At 31.4% G+C, this 19,261-nt stretch overlaps 4 protein-coding genes across 11 annotated transcripts in view; 2 read left to right on the top strand and 2 right to left on the bottom strand.

Annotated features, from left to right (window-relative positions):
- Positions 1–11,392, bottom strand: part of kl-2 (dynein heavy chain 2, axonemal kl-2) — a 44,965-nt gene extending 33,573 nt beyond the window's left edge. The window contains exons 1-15 of the mRNA XM_085203532.1: positions 11,269–11,392; positions 10,543–10,971; positions 10,058–10,339; positions 9,385–9,979; positions 8,942–9,146; positions 8,608–8,745; positions 8,020–8,166; positions 7,667–7,789; positions 7,262–7,356; positions 6,874–6,949; positions 6,288–6,413; positions 1,468–1,566; positions 905–1,144; positions 701–815; positions 381–629 (exon numbers count right to left, since the gene is read on the bottom strand). Coding sequence (XP_085059658.1) covers positions 381–629; positions 701–815; positions 905–1,144; positions 1,468–1,566; positions 6,288–6,413; positions 6,874–6,949; positions 7,262–7,356; positions 7,667–7,789; positions 8,020–8,166; positions 8,608–8,745; positions 8,942–9,146; positions 9,385–9,979; positions 10,058–10,339; positions 10,543–10,971; positions 11,269–11,347 — 2,998 coding nt within the window. The 5' untranslated portion in view covers positions 11,348–11,392. The remainder of the gene's footprint in view (positions 1–380; positions 630–700; positions 816–904; positions 1,145–1,467; positions 1,567–6,287; positions 6,414–6,873; positions 6,950–7,261; positions 7,357–7,666; positions 7,790–8,019; positions 8,167–8,607; positions 8,746–8,941; positions 9,147–9,384; positions 9,980–10,057; positions 10,340–10,542; positions 10,972–11,268) is intronic.
- mh (DNA-dependent metalloprotease SPRTN) lies at positions 1,981–5,633 on the top strand. 2 transcript variants are annotated; one of them, XM_085203529.1, is made up of 3 exons: positions 1,981–2,306; positions 2,440–2,671; positions 3,691–5,633. In XM_085203529.1, exons 1-3 carry the CDS (start codon positions 2,149–2,151, stop codon positions 5,077–5,079), a joined length of 1,779 nt encoding a protein of 592 aa, XP_085059655.1. In that variant the 5' UTR covers positions 1,981–2,148; the 3' UTR covers positions 5,080–5,633. The 2 variants fall into 2 exon arrangements, with proteins under 2 accessions (XP_085059655.1, XP_085059656.1); XM_085203530.1 differs by having other exon boundaries at positions 2,158–2,298.
- Positions 11,393–12,570: 1,178 nt separating the features above from the next.
- LOC146528596 (peripherin-2-like) lies at positions 12,571–18,341 on the top strand. Of its 2 annotated transcripts, XM_085203528.1 has the most exons (9): positions 12,571–12,753; positions 13,853–14,062; positions 14,490–14,582; positions 14,945–15,045; positions 15,554–15,653; positions 16,166–16,306; positions 16,917–17,009; positions 17,867–17,970; positions 18,208–18,341. In XM_085203528.1, the coding sequence occupies exons 1-8, from the start codon at positions 12,598–12,600 to the stop codon at positions 17,966–17,968; spliced, it is 996 nt and encodes a 331-aa protein (XP_085059654.1). In that variant the 5' UTR covers positions 12,571–12,597; the 3' UTR covers positions 17,969–17,970; positions 18,208–18,341. The 2 variants fall into 2 exon arrangements, with proteins under 2 accessions (XP_085059654.1, XP_085059652.1); XM_085203526.1 differs by having other exon boundaries at positions 17,867–18,341.
- Msp300 (Muscle-specific protein 300 kDa) overlaps positions 18,335–19,261 on the bottom strand; it is a 136,533-nt gene continuing 135,606 nt past the window's right edge. For all 6 annotated transcript variants that reach the window (XM_085203521.1, XM_085203520.1, XM_085203523.1 and 3 more), the window contains one exon: positions 18,335–19,157. In XM_085203521.1, coding sequence (XP_085059647.1) covers positions 18,941–19,157 — 217 coding nt within the window. In that variant the 3' untranslated portion in view covers positions 18,335–18,940. The remainder of the gene's footprint in view (positions 19,158–19,261) is intronic.

Raw genomic sequence — 19,261 nt, 5'->3', positions numbered from 1 at the left:
CGTCTACGTTTATTTCGATTTATTATTTTTAATAGCTTATATAAAGACTACGGTATTACGTAAGCGCATATATCTTACTAGGGTTTAGAGGTGTACAAGGGCTTAAAAGTTAAAATCATCTTATTATTATTCCTGAACAAATATAAAAAAATGTTTTTTATAAAGTTCGTTAACTATTTTTTTACCTAAAAACTGCCAAAGCCTTCCCAAACTACATATCTCCTAATAATGCTTACTGGTGTAGGATGTTTGTGCACAGGAACTTTCAGCGTTTATAACGTGACGAAGGTCTGGCTTGGTTTGGCCCTTAACCCATAAGGTATTCAAAACTAACTTATTGATTTTTTTAAGCTACTAATTACTGATTCTGAAAAGATTACCTGTATCTATTAATGATTGCAATTTATTACTATCTACATCGGTTTGAATAACGTCTTTAAATTTCTTGAGACCACCAGCGGGTAATCCAAATTTTTCATAAAATCTTGGGATAGTGCTTGTTACATGAATGATTTCTTCGAGAATAGTGTTAAAAGTTTGTCTTAATTCATTGTTATTTGGTTCATACGTAATATTTCTACCAGTTAAGAATAAACTCATTTTTATTAGAGGAGATGGGGCCATTGTGCCTAAAATAAAATTTTAGTTATTTATAAATATAATTTGCACGATAATGTTAATTATCATTACAGCTACATACCATCACCATGTACACATTTGTACATATTTTGCATTGTAGCTTTAATAGCTAAACGTAGCGCATCTTCAAATAGACGATCAAATCGTCTTACATATTTTATCCAATGATCAGCCATCTGAAATTTATGCCCAATGTGAGTAATAAATTTATATCTTTGTCTCAAATCTACGTCAACTTAAAAAAAATTGTCCAAAAAAAACATACTTGAGTGATATATGCTTCAAATCCTTCATAAACAATAATTATGTATGTTATGATTTCTTTATACATATCTAATATTTTCAAGGCGGCTTTTTCTTGCATTTCTCTGATTTTAGTTCTAAGGACTTTAATTTCAAATACATTGTAAATGTCGAATTCTATAAGAGGTGTGTCACATATTCTCTCCATCAGTTTAACTAAGTTAATGTTACTATTTTTATAGGTTGTAAGAAAATCTTGTAACTGTAATAAATATTGTTATAAGTTATAAAATATTTTATTTTTTAACCGGTTTTTATTTTTATAAAAATATTTTTTTTATCACCTAGGTACATCTATTTTAATTAAAATAATATTCAATTATTTTTATTAATTAAGCTACTATGAAAAGAACAATATTTTACTTTTCTCCTTATACATTTTCCTTCTTAAAGTAAAATGGACACAGAGCCAAGCTTTAGAACCAATTCTGTAACACCTTTAAGCTTTGGAGTTCTTCTTTCACAAATTTAAATGAATAATAATATTTACCGACCGTATTGTATATACTTATATGAATTACTAACTTCACCAATTTCAGTTACACAATCCGCAATATATGCATCAGACATAGTTGAAGTCCACGTCAGCTTCGTAATTCCCGGTTGAACTTTTTTTTCGCACGCCTAAAATATTATTATAAAAATTGATATTATTTTAATGAAGGCTTTATAAAAACTACTTTTTTTAGCTTCACGCTGTATCCCGCACATAGCCAGGCAGGCAGAGGGAACCAAGTGTTAAGATATTGTGTTTCCCACTTTTCACCGAATTCTGGAGACATTGCGTATTGCGTGGCGAAATTCAACGCCGCGCTTTGCCTCGTTACCAGAGGGATTAAAGAAGCGATGTTTCATTTCGAGTAGGAATCAATCCCACAACCAGTCGCCTTACAGTCACATGTTTGTGCCCCTCCGCCACGATTGGTCTCAATTCTATAATATTCTTTAAATTTATTAAATCTAATTTATTAGACGTTTAAATATCTTTAAAATTATATTGTAAAAAATATTTGGTTTTAGAACGTAACATTGACTTTTGACAGCAAAATATATACAACTGTCATCTCTGTCAACAAGGAATTATTCGTAAAATTTGAATTTCATCTTTGTAAGCCATATTTCCCTTTTAAAACTTTCAATATTTATTCGTTTGAGGATATTAATAATAAATCATAAGGAACCTTCTGATGACGAAATTATTTAAAAATGAATTTAGGTGACCCTGATTTGGAATTGGTAGATCCAACACCGAATGTTCACTCTTTGTTTTTACACTTCGATAAGTTATTTTTTTGGGCCAGACTCTCAAGCAGAGCTGTAGTACGATGGAGTAAAAGGATGTATTCATGCGCTGGGGTATGTTCGTAAGTATATACATATGTTACATATATTTTAAAGGCAATTAAGTTATATACAGTAACTTTATAATATAATTTTTTATACAAAAATTTTATGTCAGAGGGTCACCACTTTTAATTATTAAAACCCCTATTTCAGATATGACAGAGGTGGCTTATGTGATATAGCATTAAGTGAACCACTTCTCAAACTAAGATCACGTAAAGATCTTGTGGAAACCCTTTTACATGAGATGATACATGCATTCCTCTTTATAACAAACCGGGACAGAGATAGGGATGGACATGGACCAAACTTCAAAGCCCATATGCATAGAATAAATCAAGCTGCTGGCTTAAATATTAGTATTTATCATGATTTTCATGAAGAGGTAATAACACTACTTTATCTAAGGAAACAATTAATTTATAATTTTGAATGACTACAATTCTCTCTGACATATTTAAAATATTATTCCACATATTTAAGTAACATTTATATGTTTTTATATAAAAAATACATTTTCTAAAACAGTATTCTTCTTTCCTAAGTGTCGATTAACACTTAAAATATGTGAAAGATATTTAATAAATAGCATTCTCTCATCTCTTGCCAAATGATAATTCTAAGTAATTATTTTTGGTTAGTGGAAATTTGTAAAAATCTCCTTACAGATATAAATAAGCTGTAACAAGCATATAAGAATTTTATGATAACTTGATGAGAATGTATGGCTCAGTGTTCAGCAGGCAGCAGGTTCAATCTTGCTTTCATTTGAATATTTATGTTTTCTAAACAACTAATATAATTCTTCTTATGTTTATTTATAGTTATTGCATTTAGTTGTGGTACAATTGGGAGGTACTTAACTGTAAACATAATAGTTTTAAGTGTTTTAGTCAGCAGCTTCAACCTTTTTCCAACATAGCATGAAAGTCAAAGGGGACCTAAAGTTAAGATAATCTATTCTCCATTATCTGCCAAATTTTCAAAACATTGTGTGTTGACTGGCAGAATTTAACACTGCAATTTAAATATAATCCATCCTCTGAGTGGGGATACAGAAATTACATTTTCAGTCAAACTATGTTCTAGTCCATCTAATTTTTATTTCATTAATTGAGAATGCTTGTTGAAAATATACATCTATGTATATATATATATATATATTATCTCTGCTTTTCTTGTTAATTGGGATGCAACACAACCTTATTTGACTTGATCAAGTAAAAATGTTTTATTCGATTCTGCCACCCAACTTTAAAAATTGACATAAGCATAGTGAAGTAATCATATAAACAATCCGATTACTTATATTATTATTAAAAGTATCTTATAACAATTTTTTTCAAAATATTACAAGCACTAATAAATACAATATAAAAGTTCATTTTATTAATATAATTTTAGGTCAAGCTATACCAAACACATTGGTGGAGATGTAATGGGCCGTGTCAAAATAGGAGACCACATTTTGGCATTGTGCGTAGATCTATGAATAGAGCACCGGGCCCATCTGATTGTTGGTGGGATGACCATAAAAGGAAATGTGGAGGTACTTTTCAAAAAATCAAAGAACCAGAGAAACAACAAAACAAAAAACGCGTTTCGCCCAAACCTAATGCAGATATCACTAAATATATTAACACTAAAAATACTGGTAATGAGATTGCTAAACCAATTTTAAAAGAATCTAACAGTGTACCAAACAAAAGTAATATAGTTAAAAATAATAATAATACTATAGTTGTATCTAAAAAGAATAATATAGTATTCAATCCTCAAGCAACTAAAATACCTAATAATTTCATACCAAGTGGTAAACGTGAAATATTAAATAAAAGAATTAGTACAGGGTCATCAGATGTTACAGTAACAGTTAGAAATGTATGGGCAAACAAAACTTTACCTACTATATTTACTAATAATAATAATCAAAATATTAATAAAGCTATAAAAACTACTAATATAAATACAAATTCTCCAAATTCAAATAAACATAAAGCTGATGATACACAATTAGGACCTCCTTCAAAAATAAAGAAAATCGATGATTATTTTAAATCTGTTGCTACTTCTCTATTAAAAGACTTGTATGGTGAAGATTTCGAGATTAAAGAAGTAAATAAAAATGAAAGACTATCGTTAGTTCCTGTTAACTCTGATTTAGTTGACTGTCCAGTTTGTAGTAATAAAATAAATAGTAATGTTATAAATAAACATTTAGATGAATGTTTAAATAAAGAAATAATTGAAAATATTAGCAAAGACAGTCCTGTGATAGTTATTAATAGTGAAATAGTAAATGATAATAAAGTTATAGTGCCAGAGATAAAAGAAGAGCCTGAATATAATAATAATAAAAAACTCACTGACTTAAACGCAAATTTGAAGACTGATCAATTTGTAACTCGTAAAAAAGAAAAAATAGATATTCTAGATACAAATAAAATAATTAAACAAGAAATTACTATAAAAATCGAACCTGGTACTACTAGCAAAGAAGATATTAAAGTCAAAGAAGAACTTAAATGTCCTTGTTGTGATAAATTAGTAATTAATGTAGACCAACATTTAGATGAATGTTTAGCATTTTTTGATAATAACACTACCATACCTACAGAAGGTGCTTCTACAAGTTATTCTAGTGACACTATAATTATAGGAGATGATGATGATGATATTTTTGATGAAACTTTGACGTTGAATGCAACTGGAACTAAAACACCGTGTCCATGTTGTTTGAAAATGATTGAACAAAATGATATGAATGATCATTTGGATGTTTGCTTAAGTTAATTGACATTAGAATTAATTATTGATTATGTAATTACTAATTAGTAGATAAAGTAGATTATATGTTGAATTATGGTTATTTGTTTTTTTTTGTTGTAATAATTAAAGTTATGTTTTTTTTTAAATAAATAATGTTTGTAATTTGTTGTTTTAGATTTCAGTGACAGTTAGTTTACAGTTTACAGTGACAGTGACAGTTAGTTTACTTTTAGATAATTTTGACATGTTATTTATTTAATTATTCATCAATAAAGTCTGATATCTTTTAACTTTGTGTCATTGGTATAATCCAGACCATATAATAAATTATCTAAAAAATATTTAATACTTTTTCACAAGCCGATATTATCAATATTTGTTATTGTGAGAAACATTAATGTTATTAAGAGTTATATTATGGATAGTGACAGTTGTTTTAAATCTGTGATATCTTTTTAAAGTTTTCTGGTAAAAACCATAAATTAAAAATTGTAGCATAGTTCATAAAAAAATATATATAATATTTTATTATAGTTTAACCGTCTATTAAATGAGTTTGATAAAATATTTCTCTTAAATATCGTAATTATTTCTCTGTTTGCCTTTCTTAGTTTTGTATAAAACCTAAAATATTTTCGTTTTTTTGCATTATTCTATGATTTTGTTTTATAATATTGTGACTGTTACCTTAATCAATGTGTTTATGTAATAATTATTAAATTATAAAAAGACTAGATAATATATGTTTCTATTTTATTTTTTTACGTTAAAATTCCTGTTGGAAATTCTAAAATTTATAAAAAATACAGATGTCTATCATAGCACGGTGGAAGTGACAAAATATGCACACGGTGGTTGCGGATCACCAACAATAAGTCATGCTCGCAAGTAGAGAGAACCAAGTGTAAAGACACTTCGTCCACCAAATTGCGAAAAAGATCAAACTTAAAATTTTTAAACTTGCTCTTTGGCCATGAATCTAACCAATTTTATATAAATATTTACAGAATTTCGTGAAGATTGAATAATACGTAGAGGTTGCATAAGGTAAGACTACCTTAGCAGGGAAATTAAAATAACTGAATAATTATATTATTATTTATATACTTAAGTACAATATTTCAATAATTTTCATTCCCTGGAGCTTTCTATGGTCCGCTAGTCTTATCGCACTGTATGTAACTATATCTATATATTTTATAAAGAAAGTATTATATATACAAATAACTTACCGAGGTGAGCGGTTTAAACAGCAATCTCTCCTCATCAGAGAGAGAGTCAAGTATTTTGTTGTAACCTTTCACTACTGCTAGCACGCTCTCGTAAACGTAGAAAATGGTTTTGCCCTTCATGTATATCTAGATTGTTGATATATAATTATTTAGAGTAGCAAGACTTTGGTTACAATATGCAGGTAGGTAGGTAGGTAGGTATGGTATATACGGCGAGGTGTGAGCTGAGCTTCTAAGCTCAGCTTACGCCTTGCAGACTGTACATGTGTATATTGCAGGTATTATAGTCAAAGCCTTATTTTTATTTTTTTTTATTTAGGTTTACGCATGATTCGCATAATAAAATAAAAATTGATTACGTTTTCGATTGAAACAACGATTGGGAAGGTTTTTTATTACACTATGCGTAGAATACTAAAATTTATAATTGTATAGATTTTTTTTAACTAATATAAAATGTTAATTAGTGTTTGTTAGCTTCCCTCTGGATGTGTATCCTCCATGAAGCAGGAAGACAGACAGAACCTAGTGTTAAGAGATTCCATTTCCCTGAGTAGATATTTTGTAACTTCAAGATTATTATTACCTGGTAGGCGTGTAGTGGTATATCTAAACCTAAGTTCTCCCAGTGGCTGGCTTCTCTACACAAATCTAAAATATTTCTGAAACAAAAGTAATAATATAAAAATATTTTTATTCTCATATAAGTATTGCTCAGCTTTACTATTGCCATGCCATATTATATTATCTCAAAATCTAAGTCAGGCAGACTACTTATTGGTTATTTTATTAATATTTGCCTATTATTAAAGCTAAGGCTACGTATTACTTTTAACTTTCCTATTATACCCAATCTGTTTGTAAAATTCTAATATATATTTTTAATTATAATGAGGCAATCGAGAAGGGAGTGACTTTCCAAAAGATTATGGTTGCTTATTATAATTATTGCACAAATAAATAGGAGTACATACGCGTCAATATTACATTCCAACAGTCCTTGATTCTCAGAGCTTCTCCTCATCAATGTCCTGTTTAATCCTGCTGCACATTTTTCATCTACGTTATGCTAAAATAAAAAAAAACTGATTTTAATTTGCTATAATATACTTAAAGTAATAAATACATTTACTGCTAAGTCGAACATTAAATATTCTTAAACTACGTAAATCAAATCGTATAATATTTACTTTAAAGCAAGCACGAACACTAATGCCCTCGCACTTGAACTGATGCACATAAATATTGATGTATGAATTTTACACCATGGTTTGTGAACGAGGTAGCCTGGTGGCCTTTTCATATAAATACTATGAAGGGTTTGCATCTCTTCTGTCGTTCATTTTTGTCCGTCACATCTCTAAAAAAAAGTATCTTACAGTCCACGATATCCACAGTTCCCTGATAGCCACGTCGATAGCCCCCACCAGCCGGTTGACGTGCATGATTACATCTTCAGAGTTGCTGCACGGTAGAAGCCACACTGAGGCGTCTGTCATCACCTGGGAAAAATTGTACAAAAAGGTATACCTATTGCTTTTAACATTGCTTCATTGTCATTTTAGAGATTTTCTCTAAAAGTTATAATGTTGGATGCCGTCATTTGGTAGAAACTAGCACTAATTTTGTCATGGCCACAAGAAAATTTAGAGGATTTTATATTGCATTTGGGTTCATAATATCTCGTAGGTATATCCCTATAAGCAATATGAGTGAACCAAATTTGTCAAACCTTTTTTAAATAAACAAGTCTGTTCTTCCGCACTCTTAACAAGACCGCTCGTCCTGCAAAAGAAGGCAGGTCAGCAGGATGTGCCCCGCGAGATGATACCGTCTCCTTCTTAGCTTCTTGCACTTCGTCGCTGAACATTGCCCAAACCTGCATTTAAAAAACTTTAAAAACCTTGTAAATAAGTATTAATTGTTACTTGTTAGTTTATTTCACTGGCACGGCCGAATAAAAAATAAAGCGGACTTGCCCATCCAGGGTTACGTAATGTTTTTTTCTATGAAAAACGTATAAATTTTCACTTTTACGATTTTTCTCTTTATTTTGTATTATAAGTTCTTGTTGAAGCGAGGCATATAATATGCTAATATCTTTTGATTAAGAATCTTATTGTATTATGTGCAACAGACCGTAGACCTTAACATTTAATATTAATTTTAGCTTGAAACCTCTACGTGATCTCGATTATCATTAATTTCCAATGAAAATAGTAATTAATTTTATTAAAGTGTGTATTAATCTAATCATCCAATTCCAAACTTCTATGTCAGATCAGTATTGTTATTTTTTAAGATTCTTTTTTAAACATACCTCAGCCGTCTTCCTCTTGAAAATTCGCCTTAGATTTTTCCTTTTAGAATAATTATGTAAAGAAAAAAGAGCAACGACCGCTTCTTCCACATGGTTCACCCCTTCAAAAACAGATTCCACTAAATTCTCTATAATTATCTGAAATAGTTCAGGAAAATAATAACAAGAAAGTAATTTACAAAAACATGTAAGTATTTGAATAGCTTATTCTTCAAAGTATTGGAAAATTTAAGAAGTAAAACATTTCTTTTTTGCATATCTTACTACTACAATAAAACTAATCACAGATATTAAAATTATTAAATTTCTAATTGAAGAAAGTGGATAAACCAACCTCAATGTCCTTGATAACAGTTCTAAACTGCAATATATCATCATACCACGAAGGTGCTTGAACATCTAATATGGAATGAGTCACGGCCTTGACGTTGTCTAAAGCATCGTGAAACATGTGCTCGATTTGGTCACATTTAGCTTCAAACTGGTCACCACGAGCACCTCCAAACATTGGCTTGCGTATTACTTCCAATTCATCGATTCTGGTAATATGCGAAATTACAATCTAGCGTTACAATAATAGCACTATTTACTGCAAATTTTTAATAGCTTCAAAAATATTTATTTAATTAGTTTGAGAAAGATATTACATACATAACGTAAATATTTTTTTAATTTTCACGTATACATAGCAGAGTAGGCATAGGGAACATGGGACACTAGTGTAAGGACACTCTGTTCCCCATTAAACCTTAATATAATAGAAATAGAATTGGATACCTTCCGAAAATAATCATGCAATTGCAAACATCCAACATATCAAAGCATCGCTGGATAAATGAATCAATATAGTTAAAAATGGCGCCTGTATCCAAATTCCACGATCCAGGTATCGCATCACTGTGGGCTTCTGCCATTATATCATAAATTTCTCTATACATTTTACAACAATCAATGCATTTGGTGAATTCTCCTAAAGCTTTCTTGGTCTGACCACCAAAAAGCTCTTCCAATTTTATGTAATTTTTACAAAGAATAATAATTTGATTGCTTAAAGCTTTGAACAAGTTTGTGATACGAGTTTCGGAATTGTAATATGGCGATTCCATCCAAATAAATCTAAAGAGATTAATAATGGTCGGTACGTGTTTTGATATCTCATCTGGGTCGACAACACACTCCAATACAGCACATGGTTGTTTGATAACTTGCAAATATTCTATGTTAGAAGTAGCTTCTTTAATTTTCTGTATGATGTCCTCACACAAAGTTTGGAATTGATGGATAAATGTCGAATGTGTCGTTACTAGTATTTTGGTTATATGTTTTACGGCTGGGTTTTTTAATTGGTGTATTAGAGCATTTAGATTCTCATCTGAAATTTTAAATTATATTATTCAGTTTCAGTTTGAGATAAGAAAAATATTTTATTATAATTTGTTGCTGTACTTACGCCTATACACCCAAAAATCGTATTCGTCGCTAGGACACAAGAGTTCTTTCTGAGAAGCTACAGATGCTTGATCTTCAATACAAGATTTTATTTGATGAGTCCAATACACGACTACACCTTCAAGTCTTTTGACTAATTCTCTATCCATACTTGCCCTCTCAAAGGATAGATGTTGACCTTCTCGCGGTATGTATAGAACAGTGAGGCCAAGCATTTTGTAATACATATCAGTAAGCTTAGCTAAAAATGTATGCAAGTGGGAACAAAACTCGCTTTTAACACCTGTAAAGCATCATATTATATATTTTTTTATGAAAAGCAATAAGTTCAGAGCCTATTTCGAAACAAGTGGGCCCTATGTCTTTCAAAGTTTGTTTTAAATTATATCAAAATTAATTAACCAGCTCAGCAGCGGTGAGAGTAACATATAGGCAGTACTTTCACAATTACAAATAAAATAATCAAAATTTAACTTAAATACTTACTTTCAGGCCAAGTGGTAATCGCAAAAAAATATGGGGCATACATCAGCTCCAACACGTGTATCATATTAGATTCAACTGAATCAACGAACGTTCCAAAGACAATGTCATCATGAAACGTTTCTGATTTAAAAACAAAGTCAGGTTGCCTTAAGAAGTATGAAATATCATAAACTGGGGTTAATGGGATATCGGAAGATGCATTTAGTCTATCTCCCTTGAAATACACACAAAGGATCAAAGCTTTGGGCTCTGTGAACCACTCCTCTATGCCACGTTTGGTTTGATCATTCCAATCTTCGTCTCTTAAATCAAACAGAGTGGTCATTTTCATGACGTATGAAACTAACTTGTCCAACTCTATAGCCTCATACACAGGTTTCACTGGTTGCTCTGCTAATTCTCTTTCTAATTGTGCTAGACGTTCCCGTTCTGTTAAAGAATATTTATATATATATAGAAGTATTATAAAGAAAAGAAAAATTATATTTTAAGTAACGTTAGTGTTTTTTTACATCACTTAAAAGTAATATTAATAATAAACGCTTTATCCGCTATAACTCTTTAGTTGTTGAAATCATTAAATATTAATACAATTTTAGATATTTCTTTTAATAATTTGATTAAAATTCCCGCAATAGTTTGTTTCCGCCGTATTGTTAGAGCCCGAATGAAAATCAAACACTATTTTGACCATAATTTATAATAAAATAGAAAAATATATTTCACCTCTGTCCTCCTCAGAGTTGTGGCTTAAATCATCGCTCCAAGTAACTTTTGGTCGTTTCTGGACTTCTAGATCCGACATTTTATCGAATTGCACCTACACTCATAAAAATGACATAAGTTTGATGAACTATAAGGAATATTATTTAATTAATCGTTATAATAACTTATAGAAGTTTTTCAATATTTTCAATATAAACAAAGGAATAATGTTTTATTTTGACAATTATATAGTTTAGATACTTTTTTAACATTAAATAATTTTGTATCACCAGTAGTTAATAATTATTATTTATTATTGAATGCAAGTTTGTAAGTATTGGGTTTGCTATTGATTAAACGTCGCTAAGATACATATGGTAGAGTTATAATTTTATGGTAATATCAGCTGATAATGTTTTGTGTACGCTTTTTATTTCCTTTTGGTGATTATACAGAGTGTTAAAAGATTAGATAAATAAGAAATTTACATCCTTTTTCCACTTATAAAATTTTGTATTAATAATTATATAAAGTTTTACCATTGGATTAAGTATCGTATATAACTATATACTACAACTCGTATACAATTATATGAAAGTATGGGCACAAAATGTTAAGTAATATCTAAAATTATATATTTTTATACTTACTTAGTTTTCATATTTTTACTTTTCATATTTTTACTGTCCTAAAACAATATAGGTATCATAGAGCATTCTTTCAAAGTAAGTTTATGGGAGAGTACTGAATGGAGAAATTCTCTTTATTTATCATCTTATAGTCGACAAACGCAAAATGATAAAAAAAAAATAACTGGTGAGTAGATATTATATTATTTTTTCTTTGTAAATAATAAACTTGACAAAGACGTTTGTTGACGTATCTACATCATCTAAGATATGTCATATTGAATATACGAACATTGTGTTTTTTACAATTAAAATTTATATATTTCTTAACTGTTTAGCTTAATAAAGTTAAACTGAATCCAATTTCAAGTATAAATTAGTTGCCTAAACCTTCAAGCTCTTAAATAAATCAGCAATTTTATTTATGAGTATTTTATTCCTTTCGTTGTACCCCCGGTATGTTATATCTATGATCATGTGGATAATTATTTGGGCTCGCACATATCCTGCGTATATTAGGGTAAGAATAGCACCTTAATATGGCACGATTAGGGTAATCTACTGCGAAAATTGTTACCATAGTAGATAAAAAGATGTTCGGGTAGACGAATAAAAATTTTACATTTTACTTTTTACTTTCATTTTAAGTTATTATATAATTTTTATATTCATATATTTAATTTCCAGTAACACAGTTTAGTATGTCACGCCATGTGGCTGTATGGCGTGGGGTGTGCTCACTAAAGATGGCCGACAGCGCGTGGCGGGAGTTCTTCGCGCGCTTCTTGTTACTCAATTAGTTATTTCACTGATTATGATGATATTTTGTTATAACGCATCTATTAAAGTCATGTATTTGTTGAAGAATATTCATAAGGTAATAATAAAATGTTTTTTTACCTCACGTATATAATAGACTGGACATAGAGAAGTGTTCGAAGCGCTCTTTTCTCAATTTTAATTTTAATGCGACTGTGTCTAAATATTTTATAATATGTCAAAAAATAATTGAAGACTAACAATATATTATGTATTAGCGGCCCCAGGCGGCTTCGCCTGCTTGTACTTAACGAATATTTATTTAAAATTATTTAGTATATTTATTTAAAGTTGATTCAATATGCACTCAATAAATCGTAATTTTAATCTTTTGGGATTTTCTTTCATTTTGTTTGCAAAAAATGTTACAATAAAAAAGTGTAGTTAGTTCAATTTATCTAGGTAAGCGGTAGATATGTAGGTAGACAAACTACAAAACGCGGTTTCTCCTACATAAATCCCAATCCGGCGGGAATTCCGAGATAAAAAGCCTATATGTTGCTCCACAACATCCTCTATCTTGTAGTGATAGTCTTATAAAAATCGGTTCAGTCGAGATAGTTAGCTCGGACAAACAGAAAGACAGATAGACAAAAATTTTAAAATTGTTTGTGTTCTCGTATCGTGTAACTATATGCATTTGGAACACACAGTTATTTCGAAATCACAGATAGAAAACTAGCAACTCAAATTATTTTTTTAAATGTAAAGATAAAAATAAACAAAACAGCTTCACGCTGTATCCCGCACACACACCCACTCCTGTTCCTCACTTTCTGCCGAATTCTGGGGGCTTTGCGTGTTGATTGGCCTAACTCTACGCCGCGCTTTTGTCTCGACACCAGGTCGGTACGATATGGGTACCTTCAAGAAACGCGTCTATCTCCACCTCAAAGGCCGGCAACGCACCTGTAGCTCCTCCGGTGCTGCACGGGGTCGTGGGCGGCGGTGATCATCATCAGGTGACCCGAACGCTCGATTGCCTTGTCCTTTTTCTATAAAAAAAAAAGAGCGATGAAATGGACATATAAATTTAAATAAATATTTCATCTCCTCGAGTGGGGCTCTAACCCACAACCAAGCGGTTTTACACTTTTTGCCCCCGCCGCGATGACTGGTAATGTTGTTTTAATAATAATAGTTTTTTTTTATTTCAGTTTACGGTATACCTTTTATATGCGTTAATTCTCCTACACGCGTATTGTATGAAGTTACACTATACAAGTGGTTTTCGGTTGCTAAGCTGGTTGTTAGATTTTCCACATTGGCCGCGAGCTGGACCTGTGACCAGACTGTGGTTGATCAGTGGTTCCCTTGTTGCCGCGAATGGGTTGTTGGTTTATGCTGCTTGTAAGAGCACTTTAAAGGTTAAAAGATTTTAAATTATTATATTAAGATTTTTTAATTTATCAATGAAATGGAAAATAAGAGTTGTATGAAACATTTAATATTTTTTTTTTTTAAATTGAACAGTAGTTTGTGAGATTACTTTTGTTCAAACAATCTTTTTTTTTTTCAGATTTATAATTATGAAATATAAGACAAATTCCTTCTTGTGAAAAAAATTTCGACATTTGAGTCTGCCACCAAATTGAATTATTGAATTAAACATGGCAGACTCAATGGCAACTCACATGGCAGACAGAACTCGCGATTTTTTAAACTCTAAATTTTTTATGATTAAAATATATCATTGCATAGTTTGAAGTTCATATGAAAGTATATATAAATTTAGAAATATAAATTTTAATTTTTGTCCGAGCTTAAAATGTGTAATTTAATTTAATGTTTTAGGCTCTTACGAAAGAGTTGTCGTCGTCCTTACACACCGGGATCACTCACTATCTTACAGAGCCGTCCTGGAAGAAACTTATAGATACTATGCAGGTAGACTTTTAAAATTATACATTTTGTTTTCTCCTTTTTTTTGTTTATTTTTTTTTAGTTTCTCCCTGTAGGTGCAGAGTAGGCAGAGGGAACCTAGTGTTAAGACACTCCGGTCCCATTAAGATACTTCCGCTGCTTGTTTTTCACCAAATTCTGAAGGCATTGCATGTTGAGTGGCCAAACTCAACGCCACGTTTTGCCTTGTTACCAAAGCGAGCAAATAAAATTATTTAATATTTTATTTTCTCTAATGAGCATCGAATCCACAACCTATCACGCTTACAATGCACGTTTTTTTCCCCTGAGACACGATTGGCCACTATTCTTATTTTGTATTATTTATAATTTACATTAAATCCAAGGTAGAGCTAAGCTGTTGCGGGGTAGAGCATCCGAACGACTGGCACGAAGTTCCTTGGATCAATATGGATTTTCTAAATGAAGATTCCGAATTGGTCATGAAGTAAATAGATTTTATTATTGTTTATAATTTATTATACCCACTTATAAATATATAATATAGGGCATTTATAATAAAAATGCACGTTGTGAATTATAAATTTAGATAGGGGTGGTATTAAATAGTTTTTACTGTCTCTATTATACATTTTGAGGTTTCCTAATACCTATAGAAAATATATTAGGTGTAAGAAATATTCCCTGTGAATCCAAAAAAATATATCTAACAGATATGAAACGCGACGTCCAATTAAATGACATCCTGGTTTAATTAATACTAGTGGACCCGGACGCGGCTACGCCTGCTTGAACTATGATAACTATGAACTTGAGCACTTCTGAAGAATGCAGCTTTCATACAAAAGAAAAACAAAGTAAATTGGACCAGTAGATCCAGAGATCTTAGCGTTCAAACAAACAAACAAACTCTTTCGCTTTATTATATTAGTATAGAGTATAGATAGAAAAAACTACCTCAAATACTTGTTAAATATTTGTTTTTATTTTAACAGATTAACAAGTGTGGACGGTAAAATGTTACCTCCAGTATCGCCCTACTCGTGTTGCTCTCCATACGTTTTGTCCCCTTGTTACCACGACCCCTTACAACAGGTTAGCTTAACAGTTTTTACTTTTATGTGTGAGTTTTTTGTATGTATATAATTGCTTATGTGAGGATGTGTAATCATATGTCTAATTTTTTCATAGCTTCTCATTAGATTTTTTTCTTGATATCTATCTTTTTGCTAGATATCTTACGCCTAGTTTCCTTCGAGTACATTTTGAATATATCATAATCCCAATATAAGATTTAAATTTAAGAAATTATGTACGATATTTAAATTACAATGACAAAATCATAAACATACTACCATTTAGCATCCCCACCCATTAGTACAAAGGCATAAAAAGATAGTAAGTAAATGGTGGGAAGAGGATATATATTTTCAGCAAAATCGAGCTCTTTCCCGTTGTAAATTTTCTGAGTAGAGTTTCCTATCCTCTTATTAAATCCGCTACTGTGTCATTGTAGGGTATTATCGAATAATTTCATCGTCGGGCTATCAAGTGGAGAACGGAGAGAGTTAATATTGAGATCTTAACAAAAAATGATTACCCCACAGTGGGAGTCACGCACAGTATGGAGCGAGTCCCTGCCCCGCGCGTCCCTGCACGCCCGCGCGTGCTTAGAAGCGCTGTACGCCCCACTCGCGCGGGTCACACTTGCCTTGTATTTATTCAATATTCTTATTATACTGTTGCAGGTTAGTTGTGTTCACTTTTTTATTTGTTTTGTTATTTTTATTTATGTTTAAATTGAGGTATTGGGGCAGCGTGTCAATCGCGGTGGATTCGGGTTATTCCAACCCTTTGGGCTGAGTTACTATCATTTAACAGCTCTGGTAAGACAAAGTGCGCTTTGCCGCCCAACACTAACCTTACCCAACAAACAGTATCTTGAAATCGGCCTTGTGTTTGATTTATTATTTTTTAAATATTATTTAATAAATATTTTCATTTCTCTTCTTATTGTTTTGACAATCACAAAGAAAAATACTATATGACTATAGGACTATAGGCAGCGAGCGAGTTGTGGATTCCATTCCCAGTCGGGGGAATAAATTATTATCAATACCTCGTTTTGGTGTCAAGCCAGAAGATTAGAAGAAAAGATGGAAAGTGGGGGAACGGAGTTTCTTAATACTAGGTTCCCTCTGGCCTGTGGCCACGCCATTTGGTGTGCTTACAGCGTAAACCTATTTAATAGAGAGATGCATGAATTAATGCTTTTCCCACAATGATTGATTATCTATTAATTAATTATTTTAATTTGTATAACAAAGGAATCTTAAATAATAATGTTTGTCGGTACAGATAGTGATAGTTCTGTTAACGTATATAATGCGCAGTGGTGCTTTACAAGCCATAGCGCGCGGCGATTGGACAAAACGACATCATACATTAGAGGTACGTATTTTTATGTTATACAAGCGGCCTGCCCGCGGCATCGCCCGAGGATTTAGGTTGTACTAAAGAATTAGAATGCTTAAAAGTCCTCCTGACGAAATTAATGCTTGATTCAACAGTATGTTTGATGCGTTATCAAGATACTTTAGTACCTACCATTTGTTGACAATAGATAGCGTTACATGTTTCTATTTCTACTATCTCAAATGTGAACTTCTTAAAAACTTAAATACTTATATCTTTTGATAGAGTGAAGCGATTACAATGAAATAAAAACTAAAACCTTCTCTGAATTACTTATAATTTTTATATATAAAAGTTGCTTAAATTTGTTGTGCACTTTTTACGTGATACGTGGTCACATAAACAGACAAATAGACAAAAATTCTAAAAATGCTGGAAATGGATTCTGTTAATTATCCTTTAACATCCTGGCTAATTTTTTAAAAAATATTTTCTATGTACAGAAACGACTTTTCTACAGACTTATTATAAGTATAGACTAGCAAACCGACACACAGAGAAGTAAACAAACACAAATTTTAAAAGTTGTTTGGCTATTTATTACCTTGATAAATGTCGTCAGGTGTTTTAATCGTCATCTTTACTATTAATATAGACTTGATTTTTTTTCTTGAATTGAAATATTGTAGTTTATACTTATTTTTCTAAAATTTATGATGGATGCTATAATCCTAACGTAACTTGAAAGGACAGACATTAAATAAAATATATTTTTAATTATTGTGTATTTTAAGCATTAACCAAAATCCGACCTTTATTTCAAATCCTACAATATTTATTATGCAATCACATCGTAGTAATATTTTCATGGAAAATATATTGTATTTTCTCAGCAAATGGAGTCAAATATCAGTGTTGAGGTGCGCCCGATGTCGGTCAGACGGCGGCGGTCACGGCGGAAGATGCGCACGCGCAGCTATCCTTATTTGTCATAAATGTACTATGTTTTATACTTTTGGAAAATATAGTAATAGTGTAAGATAGTGAAATTGTTGAAAATATAAAAAAATATTATAATAATATCTACATAATTATAATGCATCTTTCAATATGTCTATCACGGATATCGGAATACGTTTCCTAGTTAAGTCAACAATTTTGACTAATGCTGTCGATGAGATGTTTTTTTGTATTTTTTGAAAATATTTTTTTTAAAATATAATTTTTGTTTCAGATTAAATTCAGGAGAACTTATACAAATTGTGTATAATTATTGTAAATAAATATTTATAGTTGTTGTTGTTTATAATGTATTATAATATGTATATTGTAAGTATAGGGATTGTTAAATAAAACACTGATTATCAATGCAAGGCTTTATGTTCCTCACCTAAGTTAAGTAACAATGCGTGGATATAGAAAGCCATATTTGTGCGGCGCCTTTTTAAATACAGATAAATAATGAAACCTTGGCGTCTCCCCATCTCTAAACAGTTACAAATATACAAAAATTCATGTCGTATTTACATTTTACGCAACGACGGGGACTAGCACCAGTCGAGATTGGAATGTCGGATAAGCCTCGGACACTACGTTTTGCATGAAAATGTAGTTGCGAGACCTTGACAGCTGTCACCGTGACATTGTAATGACAGTGACAGTGACGTTGACATTGACATGTCAGTGACGTCCGCCGAGAGGGGCAGCGGGCGTCAACAACCAACTACAGCTTATGTAATATACTCTAAATCTAGTTAAATAAGATGACTGTTAAATAACTAAAACCTATGATAGTTAATAATTGTTATTACATAACCTGTCGTTTGTTTCTGTTCTATTAAACTTAGAGCAAAGATCGCTCATAAACCCTACGACTTAATTCGAACCAATTACAATATTATACTCAATTTCTTTACACAGCCGATATACAATCTTTTCTCTATATTTACTGATACAAGTTTAGGGTTTTATAGTGGAGGAGGTCCGTGGGGGTATCTTAGTACTGGTTGTAAAGAAGGGGGCCCTCGGCAGTCCCCTGGAGAAAGGGGGGCTAAAGCTGCAGCCCCTAAAAGAAGTAATAACAACGCCTGGAAAGGCAATGAGGCGCGCGCCACACGGCTCACAAAGCGGAGGCCACGTTGCACACTACTGAGTTGTTGTTCTTCATGTTCTTCGCTCAGCGACCTGGAATTAAATTGCATTAGAAGTTAATATTGGGATATATCTCGTTAATACATACGATATGGTGGGGTTAAATTCTATGAAATTTATAATATATGACGAAAAAT

Source organism: Heliconius melpomene, chromosome 19 (assembly GCF_056956725.1).
Source record: "Heliconius melpomene rosina isolate 202511_hmr_F chromosome 19, ASM5695672v1, whole genome shotgun sequence".
In the NCBI taxonomy this organism is placed as follows: Eukaryota; Metazoa; Arthropoda; class Insecta; order Lepidoptera; family Nymphalidae; genus Heliconius; species Heliconius melpomene.
This window is presented reverse-complemented; position numbering and strand designations above follow the sequence as displayed.

Bases quoted from the DNA above. Each gene is read 5' to 3' on its own strand.
- LOC146528596 (XM_085203528.1), top strand. From the start codon at position 12,598: ATGGCGTGGGGTGTGCTCACTAAAGATGGCCGACAGCGCGTGGCGGGA. The intron at 12,754-13,852 runs GTAATAATAAAA...TTTTTATTTCAG, and splicing joins TGTTGAAGAATATTCATAAG to TTTACGGTATACCTTTTATA. The intron at 14,583-14,944 runs GTAGACTTTTAA...ATTAAATCCAAG, and splicing joins AACTTATAGATACTATGCAG to GTAGAGCTAAGCTGTTGCGG.
- mh (XM_085203529.1), top strand. From the start codon at position 2,149: ATGAATTTAGGTGACCCTGATTTGGAATTGGTAGATCCAACACCGAAT. The intron at 2,307-2,439 runs GTAAGTATATAC...CCCCTATTTCAG, and splicing joins TCATGCGCTGGGGTATGTTC to ATATGACAGAGGTGGCTTAT. The intron at 2,672-3,690 runs GTAATAACACTA...ATATAATTTTAG, and splicing joins ATCATGATTTTCATGAAGAG to GTCAAGCTATACCAAACACA.